Raw genomic sequence first — 16,873 nt, forward strand, 5'->3', positions numbered from 1 at the left:
GTCCAGGCTTGAGGAGACATGTTGGAAGTTTGTTTATTCAGCCTTTCGACAAGCAGTTCTCGAGAAGCTATATTGCCAGACTGCCGGGTGTGCAACGCGAAGCAAACCAGAAATAGTCTCCAGATCCCTGACATTCACAGAGGAGAGGCCAACACCCACTGGGTCAGCATCAGCTGCTAAGAGTGAGAAGACAAGCTTCAACAGATGGGAAGTGGGGCTGGGCGGCTGTGCCCAGGGAGAGCACCTTCCTCATCTGGAATGTCCAGGGGCGTTTCTCAAACCCTCAAGCTGAGCAACAACTGGAAATGGGGTCACACCATCAATTTTGTCTTCATAAGAACTGCTTGCTTTTTGGTAACCTAGAATTCAAAACATCACACTTAGGAAGGTTTTCTGAAATGTTAGTTTCATCTATTCATGGGAATGTGAAATGTGTTTCTTTTTTTTTTAAGATTTATTTATTTTTATTTTTATACGTACTCTGCAGCTGTCTTCAGACACATACCCAAAGAGTGCATGGGATCCCGTTACAGATGGTTGTGAGCCACCATGTGCTTGCTGGGAATTGAACTCAGGACCTCTGGAAGAGCAGTCAGTGCTCTTAACCGCTGAGCCATCTCTCCAGCCCTGAAATGTACTTCTTAGCACAGGTTTGACAGCGGGACCTGGCTGTGAGAACATGATGATGTCACATGGTCCATGAGCACAGATCAGGGTTCAGAGATGAAGAAGGAAAAGAGGGAAATAAAAAGCCGAGGAGGTTAAATCGAATGTTTGTACCTCTGCCATCTGTTTGTCTTGTACCCCGATCCCTCTCCACAGTGGGCAGCATAAAAGCCACAGGCTTCTTTGCCGCCTCTGGACCTGTGCCCTTTCTTACCTCTACTCGGTCCTGAGTCGGAGCCACAGGTGTGAATGCATGGCTGCCCTCGCCTCACCAGCCCTGAGGAGAAAAGCTGCTGAGATCAAAGTCATTCTGAGGACTTCTTCTGAGGACTCAGGATGCAGCTCAGATGTTCCCAAGCCATGGAGGAGATGAAGAGCTGTTCAGAATAAGTTTAATATATGTCAAATATTGCTCGGAATGTCTTTTTGTTTTTTGAGACAGCCTCACTATATATGGTGGTTTAAATAAGAATGGCCCCCAAAGGCTCACAGACTTGAATGCTTCCCTCACCAGGAAGCTGAACTCTTTGATGGGATTAGAAGGATTAGGAGGTGTGGCTTCGTTGGAGGAGGTGACTCTTTGGATGGGAAGTATGTCACTGGGGTCGGGCTCTGAGATTTAAAAAGCTATGCCAGACCCAGTTTCTCTTTCTGCAGTCTATGAATCAGCACGTAGTTCCAAAGCCCTTGCCATGGTGACAGGATAAGCAAGCTCCCAATTAAATGTTTCCCTTTTCAGTTGTGTTGGTAACAGTATCTTTTCACAGTGGTGGGACAATGACTAAGACACTATGTAGACCAGGCTGGCGAACAACTCCTCTGCTTTGCAAGCGCTGGGATTAAATCATCGGACTGAGCTCAGGGAACCTGGTGGGGAAGCTGGGGGAAGGACTGGAGGAGCGGAGGGGGGTGGCAACCCCATTGGAAGAACAATACAGGCTCGCCTGACCACCCAGTTCTTCCAGAACCTAGACCACCAACCAAGGTGTGTAACTGGAGGGACCCATGGCTCCAGATATATATGTAGAAGAGGATGGCCTTGCCTGAGAGCAACAGGAGGGGACCCTTTGTCAACCCTGTCCTGGGGAGGGTTGATGCCCTAGTGTAGGGGGATGCTGGAGCAGCAGTGGGGAAGGAGAGTGTGGGTGGGTGGGGGAGCACTCTCATACAGGCAAAGAGGAGGAGGGAGAGGGCGGATTGGGATTGGGGGTTGGTAGAGGGGTAACCGGAAAGTGGAATATCATTTGAGATGTAAATGAATAATTAATAAAATTTTTAAAAAGTGTGTTAAAGCAGAGGCAGGTAGGAGGATGCCAGTTCCCTTTCAACAACTACTAGCAAAGAACACACTAACAATTATATAATTATCTATTCCCAGGGGGAATCTAGTTCTCTTTTTATTTGTTTGCTTGCTTGTTTGTATTATTTATTTATTTTATCAGGATGTCACTATGTAACTCTGGATGGTCTGGAACTCAATATGTAGACCAGGCTGGCCTCAATCTCACAGACATTGGTCTGCGTCTACATACTGAATACTAGAATTAAAGGCATTTGCTGCCAAATCCAGGCCATCTTGACTATTTTAAGGGATGAAATGAGGTTCACTTTCGTGGTTTTATAAAAACTGTCCCTTGAAGGGCTAAGGGATGGCGCCCATGGTTAAGATATATAATACTTGTGCAGAGGACCCAAGCACGGTGCCTGGCTCAGTATAGGGCAGCTTACAATCCCTATAACTCCAGCTCCTGGGAACCCAGTGCCTCTGGCCTCAGAGGGCATCTGCGCCCATGTGCACGTGCCAGCATCCAGCACGTAATCTAAATGATAACAATCCTTCAACTGATTAAACTTTATTTTATGTTTATGCATGAAGGTTCTTCCTCTGTGTATCTCTATGAACCACATGCATACCTGCTGCCTGCAGAGGCCGGAAGATGGCACTGATCCCCTGGAACTGGAGGTACATGGTATGAGCTGCTTTATGGGGCCTGGGAATTGAACTCAGGTCCTCTGGAAGAGCAGCCTGTGCTCTCATCTGCTCAGCCATCTCTCCAGCATATATATATATATATATATATATATATATATATATATATATATTACTATAAAATGATAAAAAAAAATGCTGTCTTTTATCCCGCACTAGATCTGGCACCATAGTGCCCCAGGATATCTGGTAGACATCTTCATCTCAGTCAGCAAAGCCTCTCACCCGCTCTGCTCCATCCCACATCGCACTGCCGATGGCTACTCTCTGAGCCTGGAAACAATCTCTCTACCCATCCAGTTCCCAAGGCAGGCTGCCACCATGCCACACATACACATGTCTCCAGTCACCACAGACTCTCTTGAATTCAATTAAATCGCTACATGAGAGCATACACAACACAATAACCTCTGATTCAATTGATAAGATATAATTTTGCCCACCAAGACATACAAAGCCCTGTACACATCCATCCCTTAAGAATATTCCTAACAACCTGTAAATGTGCAGAGAGGAATCTTAACGTCCGCCTCCATGTTCTCCCGGCTGCTTCTCTCCGCTCTCCAGTCTCTTCCTCCTCTCTTTCTCCTGCCCATCCTTCCTTCTCGTCCAATGACAGGCCTCATTCTATCTTGTACCTGCCTCACCTGTATAATGACATCATCCTACATATACATACATACATATGTATGTATATGTGTATGTATATATGCATATATGCATATGTGTATGTGTATATTTATATATGCATATCTGTATATGTGTATATATGTATATATGTGTATACACACACACACACACACACACACACACACAGAGGATCTCTCTGTGTAGCCCCAGGTATCCTGGAATACTCTGTGTAGACCAGGCTGGCCTCCAACTCACAGAGATCCCCCTGCCTTTGTGCTCTGAGTGCTAAGATTAAAGGTGTAATTTATGCCCGACAATAAATTTTTTTAAACGCCCTCTTTCGAGGGCTTGGAGAGGGGCTCAGAAGCACTGGCTAACCTTTCAGAGGACCTAATTGGACTCTCGGCACCCACATGGTGGGTCATAGCCATTGATAAACTCCAGCTCAGGAGACCCAACGTTTTCTTCTGACCCTCTCAAGCACACATGTGGTACCCGTATGTACATGCAGGCAAAACACCCACATACATGAGATTGAAATACAAGGGCTCCCAGAAGCCTGCCTACTGGGGTTCCTATTTCACCTTCTTGCTTACTAGCTGTGTGACCTCAGGAAAGTTACCCAACCTCTCTCTGCCTCATTTTCCTGCCTTTAAAAAGATAACATTTGACCTATAAGATGAGGATGAGAGATGGCGTCTTAATTAGGGTTTCGATTGCTGTGAAGAGACACCAAGACCACAGCCATTCTTATAAAGGAAGGCATTTAATTGGGGCTGGCTTACAAGTTCAGAGGTTCAGTCCATTATCATCATGGCAGGAATCATGGAGGCATGCAGGCAGGCATGATGCTAGAAAGGTAGCTGAGAGTTCAGAGAGAGTAACATCAGTCCTGGCTTGAGCACTTGAAACCTCACAGCCCTTCCCCAGTGACATACTTCCTTCAATGAGGCTACACCTACTCTAACAAGGCCACCCCTCCTAACTGTGCCACTCCCTACAAGCCTAAGGGGAGCCATTTTCATTCATGCCACCACCGATAGCTGATACTTTTAAGCGTTCCCAGAACTGTGTATGACAGAGTGGGGATTAAATACATTTAATACGGTAACTGCTGTATTCCATCAATCCTATGGCATGCCTCCTTGTAATGTTCCTGGCAATTGTGCCGTCAGAGGACATCTGGGAGTAGCTGTCATTCATTGCCCATGCAAGCGTGAACTTGGCCTGGTAAGTTTCCAAGAGCCTTCTCTCTGCTACGTAAGTTAATCATCACTTGAGATGGCTTCACACTGAGTGAGCAACACATGCTTGCAATCCCAGCCCTCCGAGGCTGAGGCAGGAGGATCATAAGTCTGAGGTTGGCCTGAGCTCCATAGTGAGGATCTTTCCCGAATGATAAACCCTCAAAATGTTATGTGGTAGACCGCCTTCTGATTAGATCTGAGCTCGTTCCACAGGAGAGAATTCATGACTGGCACTGTAAAACCCGTATAGAACCCATAGCTGCTGAGGTCCTAGGCTCTGGTAGGGGATGGAGAGATCTACTATTCAACTGTTTTGCTAACATGGTGTGTTAAAACTGTATTCTAAATACTTCTGTTATAGCCACAGATCCTTGATCAAAGGCGTTTCTTTAGGCAGTGGACAGCAGATAATGCAGACACTCGCTATTCATCAAAGTGTGGGAAAGAAGTAACTCGAGTGCTCGGCCCTAAGTGGAATCCTAAGTGGATCATCTGATCGATATCCTTCCCTCTTAGACTCAGGCAATGTCCAGAGGATGGGGAAGGATTCTGTGAGACACCATCTCCTGGACGACTGCACCCGTGAACTCACAGCAGGGGAGATCACCTGTGTACGACCTGTACAAGATGGGGCCCACTAACATTCCATCGAGAACGAGGGTGGAGCTCCCGAGGCCCCACCCTGAGGAGCCCTGGGTAGTTAATGGTAGCTGGGAGAGAGGAAGTCACGTTCCTCGGACGTGTGGCCATTGCTTAGCTGCCCGTGTTCAAGTGAATGATCTGATGCCTCTGCTCATGAACCTTAAATGTAATGGGTCACAAAACTCACCAAAGCAGTAGGTGAGCTTAGGAAGGAAGAGTTGGGCAGGTGAGGGAGGGGGGAAATCAGGACAAATGAATTGTGAACGAATAAACACATAAATTTACTCTGCACTGGGCAGAGTTACTAAGCACTCGGGAAGATGAGGAAACAGATGATTAAGAGCCCAGCCTTACTGATCCAAGAATGAGCACAATTCCCTGCCTTCTTGCAAAACAATACCCAAATGTTCGTGGCTGCAGCTGGAAGAGCCCACCAGGAGATAAAGAGGCGTTGCATTGTGAGGTTTATTACTGAGGAAGAACAAAGTCATCACTGCTCACACGCACAGCAGACACCTGCAACAGTGCTCGCAACATGGTATCTGAGGGCTGGGAGGAGTTCCGAAAGAAACAGCAGCTGTCAGTCTTGAAGAGACCATGCCTCAGGCCAGCAAGAGGGCTCAGTTGAGTGCTTACTACCCAGCCAGAAGACAAATTTGATTCCCATGACCCACATGGCTATAGAAGAGAACCGAGTCCTACAAGCTGTCCTCCGATGTCCATACACATGCCATAGCAGACGCGCAACTCCCAACACACTAAATAAACATGGTCTAAATTCTTTTTAAAGAAAATGGTATATGACTCATCTTGGTTTCTGTAGCATAGAATGGTGAAGAAGCTACCATGAATGGGTGGAAGTGGGGGCTTAGGGAAGAGGATCAGACTCTGAGGTCAACCTTGGATGCAGAAGCAGGAGGCGAGGAGGGTACAGAGGCAGAAAAGAGAGCTTCTCCTCCCAGCCATTGGCCTTGAGTGGGAGGAAATCTTGCAACCCGTTTGCTATGCAGAACGATTCTGGCTTGAAGACTGGATTTCTGAGGAAAGAGAGATTCGTTCAGTAACTGAAAACGACACTGGCTGGTGAGGAAGCATTTTTAGTTCTCTGAGTTTAAGAAATTCTTTTTTTTTTCTTTTTTTCGGAGCTGGGGACCCAGGGCCTTGCAGTTGCTAGGCAAGCGCTCTACCACTGAGCTAAATCCCCAACCCGTTTAAGAAATTCTAATTGTTGTGTTACTCAACCGTCAGAAATCCTTCCCAAGCACACTTCAGAGCCTTGGGGTACATGCATTCCCACTCATCCAAGACATCACGTCGCCCAAAGTCTACTGAGCAGGGGATCGCAGAGGCTCAGAGGATGGTTGAATAGACAGGCTATGGCTTGAGCGCCTCCCCCTCACGACCCCCTTTTGCCTGAGAAAGTTTTGTGCAGCCCCAGGAATGTAGACCTGTGAGAGACGCACACATCTCAAAAACTAACAAGAAACCATCAAGAAATCTACTTTTTAAAAAAGCCTTTGATATACGTGTAATCTTACCATCTATTAAAGACAAAAGCAAAGCCACATGCTGAAGTGGATCTGTCCATTTATTTTACAAATGGAATAAATTTCCAGCAACATACTTGATACTGCAAGAAATACGTCTTCCATGTTTTCTAGAGGTAGATAATATTTGGACTTTATGATGCTCAATATGAAACACTGGTTCTTATTAATATGTAGTTCAAAACAAGTAGCTTTCCAGTCAGTTCCTAAGTTGTTGGAAATTCTATCCTCATCACAAGACAAAATCCACTGAGCAATCTTTTTTATGGAAGTCCACAACTCCAACAGCAACTTCTATTGTTTTTAATTAATTAATTAGTTAATTAATGCATTGTGGGTTTTGGAACAGAGTCTCACATAGCCTGGGCTAGCTTTGAACTTGTTCTTTAGTCCAGGCTGGACTTGACCTCCTGATTCTCTTACCTCAACACTCCAAGTGCTGGGATTACAGATTATGAGCCACTCTTTCCAGCTATGGTCAGAGCTGGGGATTCGAGCATGAGTGGCAAGCACTTAACCACTGAGCCGCCTCCTTAGCCTCCAAATAGCAAATTTTTTAAAAAATCAAACTTTCTAACATGGTATACTCTACAGGTATTCAAACATGGTACCCTCTGAGAAACAACAATGGGGAAATAGTAAGGTCTATTTTCATAATTAAACCTACACATTTCTATAGGCGCAGGAAGCTGACCATGTACAGTAAAAACGGTGCAACTCACAACACAACAATGTCAGATTTCACCAAGGAGCTGCAGGCACAGTTTGCTGGCCTGGGGGGGGGGGTGCACCACACGTGCACACGAAGGGCACGAGCTGTGTCCAGGACCTGTGCGGGGCAGCGAAGGCTCACAATGGAGCACAGCTGACCCCACCAAAAATGCTCGGAATCCATCAGACACTTGCTCTTTGATTAAGTTTTTGCTTGTTGCTCATTCGGAAAACCTTTTACTGTGGCCGAGTTTGTCGTGATTCCCTTCATTCAGTTCTGTGACCCACAAGTTGGGAAGCTGGAAGGGTAAGGACAAACAAAAGCAGAACCAAGTGGTGGTCTTGGGGAGCCTGCTGAACCGGGAGCTGCAGCAGGCGGCTGGGCCTCTGTAACAATGTTGCAGCTTCTTTTCTGGCTGAAGGAAGGCCGAGTGCACAGCCAGGGCATGGACTGGACGGTTATGGCTGACCTCTTCCTCTACCCTGGCTTGGGATCAGACCAGAATATTCTCACTGCTCCTGGAAGTCAGTCTCTGCGGTCATCATGTTCTCTGAAAGGAACCCACGGGTGAAATGAGACCCACAGCCATCACGATCTGTCTGATTGGGTTTTTGTTTTGTTTTGCTTTTGCTTTTGTCTTTGTATCTTTTTCCAGCACTGGGAGTTGAACCTAGGGCTTCCCGTGTGCTAGGCAAGCGCTCTTCCACAGAGCCGCACCCCCTGCTCTGTGGAAATGTGGATGTGTGGTTTCAGAGGCAGTGAACTCTGTTATGGAACCACCACGACACCAGGTTGATTAGAAGCTGTGCTGTTTAGGGTCAGAACCAGTGAACGCTGTTCTCACGATCACACAGTGTAGAGACCAGAAAGAGTGTGCGGCTCATCAGAGGTCACACAGGAACTCAATAGTCAAGTGGCTTTGGAACCACGGTCACAGTTCAGCTCAATACAGCCTGGGGGTTTTCCAGGCACCGCTGAGACAGGCAGGGAGAGGACAGGGAGAGGTGGTAGACACTACGTACAAGATAGTATGTATCATCAAGACAAAACATGATGCATTCCCTGGGAATGGTAGACACTACATACAAGATAGTATGTATCATGGAGGCAGAGACATGATACAGTCCCTGGATAGGGTCCTCCACCCTTTTTGTGTGCCAAGTCTGGGTACGCTATGGTTGAAGGAGAAAACAGAGTCACAAGTACCTTTCTCAAGACAAGGCTCTTCCACCCTCCCTCTGAGTCTTTCTGGAGAGCCTGGATTGCAGGGGAGGACCCTGAGCAGGGAGCACTACCTGAGCCCAAGTCCTCAGACTCCTCTGAGTGCCTCTGTTGGTGTCGTGTATTCATTCTTTTTTTTTTTTTTTTTCCAGAGCTGGGGACTGAACCCAGGGCCTTGCACTTGCTAGGCAAGCGCTCTACCACTGAGCTAAATCCCCAACCCTCATGTATTCATTCTTATCTTGCCCCCTAACAGCAGGAGTTGCAAGTCATGTGTGGGAGGCAAGTGTGCACGTGCCCACGTTGTATACGTGGGTGTTCATTGTGCATCTTACTATGTTCTGAAAACTAAGGGAGAAGCATCACTGTCTGGCCCTGTCTGGGCGAGGAGAGCAGGGCTCCGAGCAGACCTGGGCAGTGCAGGGTGTCAGGAAAGCACTCCTTGGTGGTTTCTAGTCTGAGCTCAGCCACCAATCTTCTGGGGTACCCTGGGTAAGCAATGGACCCTCCCTTAGCTTCAGTCACCCCTTAGTGTGTCTCCACCACATGCTCATCGGTTTCACACACATTCCTGTCCCTTGGGCTATGACTAGCCAGGGGGACTAGAAGCCTGTCATCCGGATGCACTGTAAGCACTCCTGCCTTTGGATCTCCAAAGAAGGAAGAGGCATCAGGTAGGTCAGTCTTCTGAGCCTCCACAGCCACAGGAGCTGTGAGGGCAGGTGGCCGTGTAGAACACTGACCAAGCTGAGTGGTCCCGCCCCCCAGAAACATCTTCCTCCTCTGAGCTCAAAGATGGTACCTAGAGCCTGTTGTAGCCTCAAAGACTCTGAGTTTGGGGGACAGGACCTGTTTATCTCAAAATGCTAATAGCACTGAGCAATGACTGACAAAACCCGAGTTCTTCCTGAGAACCAGGAGCCATAGTAACGCAGATCTCTATCCTACGAGATAGTTTTATTACCTCATCTATAGAGACAGCCCAGGGATGTCACATCTGGAGTGCGTGCTGCAGAACAGAAGCCCTCATGTTTCTTGTTGGCCCTGGATGACTCTACCACACAGGGCTAGGGTCCCCGAGGGCCACTGAAGCCACCCTTGGCTCCGGGCAATGGGAGTTACTCTCTGGCTGGGGTTCCTGGGTGAAGGTGAAACATAATGACTTCTGGGTGATTAACTGCAAGAAAGCAAGCACAAGACCTTTGCCTTGGAAATCTGTCCCAGGCCAATCAGTTGTTTTCCATCCTCTTCCAGAAGAAAGACCATCCAGTCAGCGGAAAGGTAGTTCCCACATTTCCTCACAGTTTGGGCTGAGGTGGTGCCCCTTCCTTGGCCAGCCTTTTAGTCGAAGAGAAGGTCACTGGACACGGTCTCCCCTGCAGGAACTGGAACTGGTGGTCACTCTGGGGGCTGGGGAAGCCCTGGGGCAGCTCCCTGGAGTAACTGAGGAGAAAAAAAAATGAGGAAAACAGAGGACGTCAATCCTTATCTGGAGTTCGTTAACGAGGAGAACATTTAGTCAGCTGTGGAAGCTAAGATGGGACGATAGGGCCTTCAGGTGGGCAGGAGCATGGGTTGGGGTAAGGCCACCACGGGAGAGCATGGTGTGGGCAGGAACGCCTCCTCCACACCACGTGCCCAAGCCTACGATAGGAAGGTCCTATAAGTGCCCACGGTCTAGCCTCCCCAGAGGCCCAGAGGAAGAGAGAAGAGAAAGAGAGAGGGAGGGAGGGAGAGCCACCCCCGTGGCCCAGACCCCTGGCCAGCGCGCAGAAGTCGGAGCAGCATGTGGGAACTCCGATCCATAGCCTTCTCCCGAGCTGTGCTGGCCGAGTTCCTGGCCACGCTCCTTTTTGTCTTCTTTGGCCTTGGCTCGGCCCTCCAGTGGGCCAGCTCCCCACCCTCTGTGCTCCAGATCGCCGTGGCCTTTGGTCTGGGCATCGGCACCCTGGTTCAGGCTCTGGGCCATGTCAGCGGGGCACACATCAACCCCGCCGTGACCGTGGCGTGCCTGGTGGGTTGCCATGTCTCCTTCCTTCGAGCTGCCTTCTATGTGGCTGCCCAGCTGCTGGGCGCCGTGGCCGGGGCTGCTATCCTCCATGAGATTACTCCAGTAGAAATCCGTGGGGACCTGGCTGTCAATGCTGTAAGTAGCCTGAGTTTTGTCCCCTCCGGGAGGGGCAGACGCTGAAAACCCTTGCGACGGGTAAGATGGGTGGGACAGGCTCTGGGTGAGGGAACAGAGAGCCGAAGCCCAGGAAGGCTAGGAACACAGCTACCCAAGGAGAGCCGGAAGGAAAGCAACTGGGTCACCGGGAGCAGAATCCTGGTGGCCACCTGTAGGGCCTTCCACCCAGCACCACCAAGGAACAGCAGTCTGGTCTATTAGACTCCATAGGAGGACTAGGCTAGACCCTAGCAGGACACAGCAGCCTAGCACAGACAGGCCTTGGGGGCCTTGGGGACTCCAGAGTGCAGTTACAGGGATCTAGAGAAGAAGAAATGAGACATCCCAGCAGCATTGAGCTTGTGAGGACTGGGCAGTGCCGCTCACAAGGCAACACTGACACTATGTAAGGTAGAGCAGGCTCCAGGCAGGAAGCACCACTAAACCCCCAAACTCTGGTTCAACCCCAAAACCCATGATCTCTCCAGCAACCAACTATCCAAAGTGCCATCTGGGCTTTGTCTTCCAAACCAAGAAACAGACTTGGGAAGGGAGGCCAGAGATCGGATTTGTTAATACCAGAGGTACCAGAACCTGGCAGGAGCCGCAGGAAGAGACTCATGGAGTCTGCCGTCATGCTATAGTGGTGAAACAGCACCCGGGGCACTTTGAGAGTTGAAGGTGAAGCCATGGTCTGTCTGCTCTCCAATCTGCACAGGCCTAGGAATGTGGGGACCCTTTCAGTACCCCAAACTAGGAAAGCAAGTGTCTCTCGGGGCTCCTCCCTTTTCATTTCTCCACTGAGTCAATCCCTTGGCCCTGCACACAAACTCCTCTGCACATGGCTTTCCTCATGAGAGGGACAGAAGTCTCCCCGTGAGGAACCACTCTTCAAAAACAGAAAAGGGGCAGGGGATCTAGAGCCACAAGGGGGCAAGAGGCAAGCTGAGGTGTGAAGGGTGTCTATACCTAGTAAAATGAGCTTGTTTTACCACAGGGAGACATACAGCTAGTCAAAGAACCACCTGAAAACATGCCATAGGCTTTCTCTAGCACCGAGGCCCTGGGAACACCAAAGCCCTGGGGAACAGCCATCCCTTATCCCCCATCCACCCACCACCATGTCCCAGCCTGCCCACCCCTCAGCACCAAAGGCTGTTTCTCTGCCTTGACCCACCTTAGGTGGTAGAGGGAGCCTGTCTGTCTGGGATAGGGCATCTGAGGGCCCATTTTCCCTGAGGCTAGGGAGAGTCCAGCGACCACTGAAGCAGTCAGTGTTCTCTGAGGATGCCACCAAGAGTCAGCTTGGACCCCAGGAAGCTGCCACCGATGGCGATCATCCCTGTGCCAGGTCACATACTATCTTGTCCTTGGTAGAGCACTGTAACTTCAGTTCTCAGCTCTCCCCTTCCCTATGGTTTAAACCCAGCATTCAGTGACCCAAATCATGGAAGCAATAAACAGTACCATCCAAGGGACAGCCTGGGCTTGTGTGACACCAGACTCAAACCTACACCATCAGTCTCTGAACAGCATTGCCAGCAAGAGTGGGGCCAGAGGTTCGTCCTTGCCACCCTCAATCTTCTAGGGTTGGTTTTATCCTCCACATCTGTACAGAATGAGGTACTGAGACCGAGATAGTCTCCCGCCGAGCCGGAGGAGGCCAAGGTGGGAGCCCCAAGTCCTTGTTCCTGTCTCTAAGGGGCTGTAGCACAGTAGAGGCTGAGGCTAGACCCCAGAAAGATCTTGAAGCATCAGGCTAGGAGCTCAGGACCTAAAGGAGTGTGGGAGTTGAAAGTTGTCACCAATCCACCCCATGCAGTGCTCAGCCCCAGAGGGCAGGGTGTGGGGTGCAGGATGACAAAACCCTGAAATGCATCGCTGGGTGTGGCCAGGTTATGAAATGGCCCCTGAGCTCAGCACCAAGTTCTCTTCTTTCCTGGGGTAGGGGCTGCAGGGACAGTGGGTACCCTATGTGGGTATGAAGGTCCACCTTCAGCATCCTCAGACTCCGCAGGATGTACAGGGAATGGCTGTAGGGACAGAAGCAAGGCCTGAATGCAAGGGGTGGAGGGGAGGCAGAGAGAGGTGAGGGGAACTAGACCATAAGTTCCTCCACCATAAGACCACAGGAAGACTCTCTCTCTCTCTCTCTCTCTCTCTCTCTCTCTCTCTCTCTCACACACACACACACACACACACACACACACACACACACACACACACACACACACACACACACCCCTGTCACACTAGCCTTTCTAGTACCAGGTCCAAAGCTTCCTGCTGCAACAGTAACCTCTTCCCAAAATCTGAAACACAGTATCTCTTTCCTCTCGCAAACCTCAGTCTCCTCGGCTGTCAGTTCTGAGATCCACCTCCCAGCCTCGGGCTGTCCCAGGTCCATCCTCTACCGTGGGACCAGGATTCAGAAGGGGCAGTGGTTACAATTGAGGTGGAGGGTGGTATTCTGGCTCCGGAAGCAGGTGACAGGAAGAGGGGGCAGTGTGACCAGCCTCCCTAGACTCATCCCTGCATCTTTCTCTCCAGCTCCACAACAACGCCACAGCTGGCCAGGCCGTGACTGTCGAGCTCTTCCTGACCATGCAGCTGGTGCTGTGCATCTTCGCCTCTACCGACGAGCGCCGCGGTGACAACCTGGGTAGCCCTGCCCTCTCCATTGGTTTCTCTGTTACCCTGGGCCACCTCCTTGGGGTAAGTCACAGACAGCCACAGGTTCCAGCTGCCCTACAAGAACTAGAACATACATGTTCCCCAAAGAAACGGTCACCTATCGCTGTAGAGATAGATACATGCAACTCCCTAGACGAACTGTCTCACAGAACGCCCAAGGGGACACCTACTGAAGCTGTGACCCCTATAAGACAGATATCCTTCCAGGGTGTCCTTGAACTCGCAGAGATCTTGCCTCCCAAGTGCTGGGATGAAAGGTGTGGATCGTAGTTCCCAACTTCAAGCTGAGGCCAAGTGTTGCCAGCACTGGAAAGGAGGCCGAGAATGCCCTGGCCTGTCTGTCCTCACCTCCTTCTCTCCTCTGTCTGCCTCTCCCACTACAGATCTATTTCACCGGCTGTTCCATGAATCCAGCCCGCTCCTTGGCTCCAGCTGTTGTCACGGGCAAGTTCGATGATCACTGGGTAATGGCCAAACCCCTGCCTTCCCCATTCCTAGAAATCATCCCAGAGAGACACTAGGGGCCATATCGCACGTGGGCGGGGTGGGGTGGGGTGGTGGCTTTCAATCCCTCTCCATTTGTCCCGAGGTCCTGAGAAACCTTTGTTCCACTCTGCAGAGCTGTGCCAAAGATTCTGTCTTCCCCTGTCCCTTCCGATAAATGAAAATAACAGTCGGCATTTTATTGGCTTTCTCGGGAGAAATTAAGCAAGCTTATTTCCATAACACAGTGCCTGGCATTCAGAACCTCGTAAATGATATTCATATGGAACAGTTAGCAGTGTTTGGTGTGTGCTGGGCGGTTTTTTTTTCTTAGAGCTTTGCAAACCTTAGCCCGTTTAATTGCCTCATCTCTCGAAGTGAGGAAGTGAGCATTCTTGTAGAGAAAGGGTGCAGGCTCAGAGGCAGTGACTGTCTAAGTTCACACAAGTGGTGAGATCAGAACTCCCTGCCAGGCCGCCGGCTTCAGAACTTGCCCACTCGCCCCACACACTAACAGGCTGGCGGCTCACAACGGCCTTTACTGCCTGAGTCTTGACTAATATCAGAGGCACAGGAGGGCCAGTTCCCACACTAGCCGAGATACCAGCGTGTCCAGGAGGTGCTGCCAGCTGGGCGAGCGGCTGCCAGAGCCTTTTCCTTCCCCCCCGCCCCGCCCCTTCCTGCCACACTCTAGGTCTTCTGGATCGGACCCCTGGTGGGCGCCATCATCGGCTCCCTCCTCTACAACTACCTGCTGTTCCCCTCGGCAAAGAGCCTGCAGGAGCGCTTGGCAGTGCTCAAGGGCCTGGAGCCCGACACCGACTGGGAGGAACGTGAAGTGCGGCGGCGGCAGTCGGTGGAGCTCCACTCTCCGCAGAGCCTGCCTCGCGGCAGCAAGGCCTGAGCTCCCCTGCAGCGCACCGCAGCACAGCCGACCGACGGCTCGCCCGCTCCTTCCCCCTGACCCGCCGTCGGTTCCCAGTGCAGAGTAGCTGCTCCAGCGAGTGCAGTGAGCCTCAAGAAGGGGCTCGCCCGGGAGCCTGACAGTACCTCCGCCCGGAAGCCTTGGTCCCAGCTACCCTCGAGCTCGCCCCTTGCAGGGAACCAGACACTTGGGGACCGAGGCGTGGGGAGGGAAGGCAGGCCGGCGAGAGACGGAGAGCTCTGGAGAGCCCGCTCTGGTGCCTGGGGAGAAGTGCATAGAGACTCCCTTCTGGGGGTCTGTGCTTAGTGCATCTCATTTTATTAGGTTGTAAAAGTGCTCGTCTCCGCCTATTTCTTTCCTCACGAACAGAGTTTGCATGATCCTGAGCGTGATCCCGAGTGCCTGTGGTGATACAGAGCCGGGGACTGTCATTCCCGCTTTGGACTTCTCCTCCTGTACCTGCAATAAATCCATTATCTGCTATAGATGAGTCCTCCCTTGCAGTCAGCCCCAGAAAAGGGGGAGGGGGCTGGTTTCCAACCTCTTCTCCGACCCTCTGGGGTCACAAGATTCCACCAGTCCTCAGCCCAAAGACTTGCCAGGGCTCATCGCTGGAAGGAACGTGTCAACTAGAGAACGAGTCCCCTAGACATGACCTCTAGGGAAGGGACGACTGGGTATCCAAGGACTTTCTGCCCGGAGGGAGGGCTCTTCAAGGGGGAGAGGGGAGCCAGGCATGCGAGTGTGCATGACTCCCATAACCAGGGAGCCCACACACACCTAAAGATTAGCCTTCCACTTAGGCAAAGAAAACAAAAGCCCTCTGTGGGGCCCCAGCTTTTGTCCCAGGAGAGGGGGAGATTTGCAACTAGACACTGCTTGAAAGGAGACACTCGGTTTCGCAAGTGAGCCCTGCCTGGAGCCCGGCACACAGCGCATGCCTACGGCCGGCCGGCAGGGCAAGGTGCTCAGGCATGCAACCACAGGCACCGGGCAACGCCCCTCCATCACTTATTGTCCTTCCTCCCCAGGAATCTCTGTTCCCTCCTTCCTTCCTCCCTGCCCTGTGCTCCACCCTTTTCCAGTTCCCACTGCCTGACAGTTACTGTGCGTGGACCCTGCTGCCTGCCTGCAGAAAAAGGGAGCGACTTGACCAGGCAGAGGCAGGTCGGAATCCAGAACCCCAGGCTTCTAAACGCCCAGGTCAGGGCAACATTTCTCCAATGAGATTAAGCTGGGATTAAGTGAGGCAGTGCGTGTAAAGATGCCGTGTTCACTGTGATTCATAACACCCTTATCACACCGTATTAGGATCACTTCACTATTGTGTCTTCTTGGGTAGGGGAAGGCAGAAGAGGCCTCTAACCTCTTCAGCGTCTTGTAACCGGTGGTTAAAGCAAAGGAGAACCCTGGGGTCCTTGGGTCCAGACAGCTGATGGGGTTACTCTTGGCCCCATCCTGGTCTCTGAGCCTTTCCTTATTGCCTGCCTCCTAGCAACCTCCTCTTTCCTTCCTCACCCACACGTCCTCTCCAGCCACTGCCTATCTAAGGGTCACAATCTTGAGCCCCTTCTCCATGGCCTTGCCACCCCCACACTCTCAAGGCTCCTGACTCCATCAGTCCCCGTCATGAGCCTCATGCTCCAAACCCCATCCTGTAAGCACGTATGTATAGGGGAAATCTCTGTAACTGGCCTTTCTGTCTCCTTGACCAAAGAAGAGGTGTAGTGGAAGTGCCTGCTGTGGGAAGGACCCTCCCGAACTCCAGCAGCTGGTGACAGTGGCTTGACCTCACGGCTGCCCGAAGAGTGGCATCAGTGATCTCTGGGGCTGCCTCTCTGTCATTGCTCTGAACGTTCAAAGGCACTTCTCCCCCAACACACCCCTCTTGAAGGTCAAGAATGTATCTGAACCACTTTCTGAGTCACATCCTCCCTGAGACTGGGGCT

The 16,873-nt window shown here is 51.0% G+C and overlaps 1 protein-coding gene across 1 annotated transcript; it reads left to right on the forward strand.

Annotated features, from left to right (window-relative positions):
- The first annotated feature begins 10,360 nt into the window (after positions 1 to 10,360).
- On the forward strand, positions 10,361 to 15,403 carry Aqp2 (aquaporin 2). The gene is made up of 4 exons (XM_032890976.1): positions 10,361 to 10,801; positions 13,373 to 13,537; positions 13,900 to 13,980; positions 14,694 to 15,403. Exons 1-4 carry the CDS (start codon positions 10,442 to 10,444, stop codon positions 14,901 to 14,903), a joined length of 816 nt encoding a protein of 271 aa, XP_032746867.1. The 5' UTR covers positions 10,361 to 10,441; the 3' UTR covers positions 14,904 to 15,403.
- The last annotated feature ends 1,470 nt before the right edge of the window (positions 15,404 to 16,873 follow it).

Source organism: Rattus rattus, chromosome 1 (assembly GCF_011064425.1).
Source record: "Rattus rattus isolate New Zealand chromosome 1, Rrattus_CSIRO_v1, whole genome shotgun sequence".
Classification (NCBI taxonomy): Eukaryota; Metazoa; Chordata; class Mammalia; order Rodentia; family Muridae; genus Rattus; species Rattus rattus.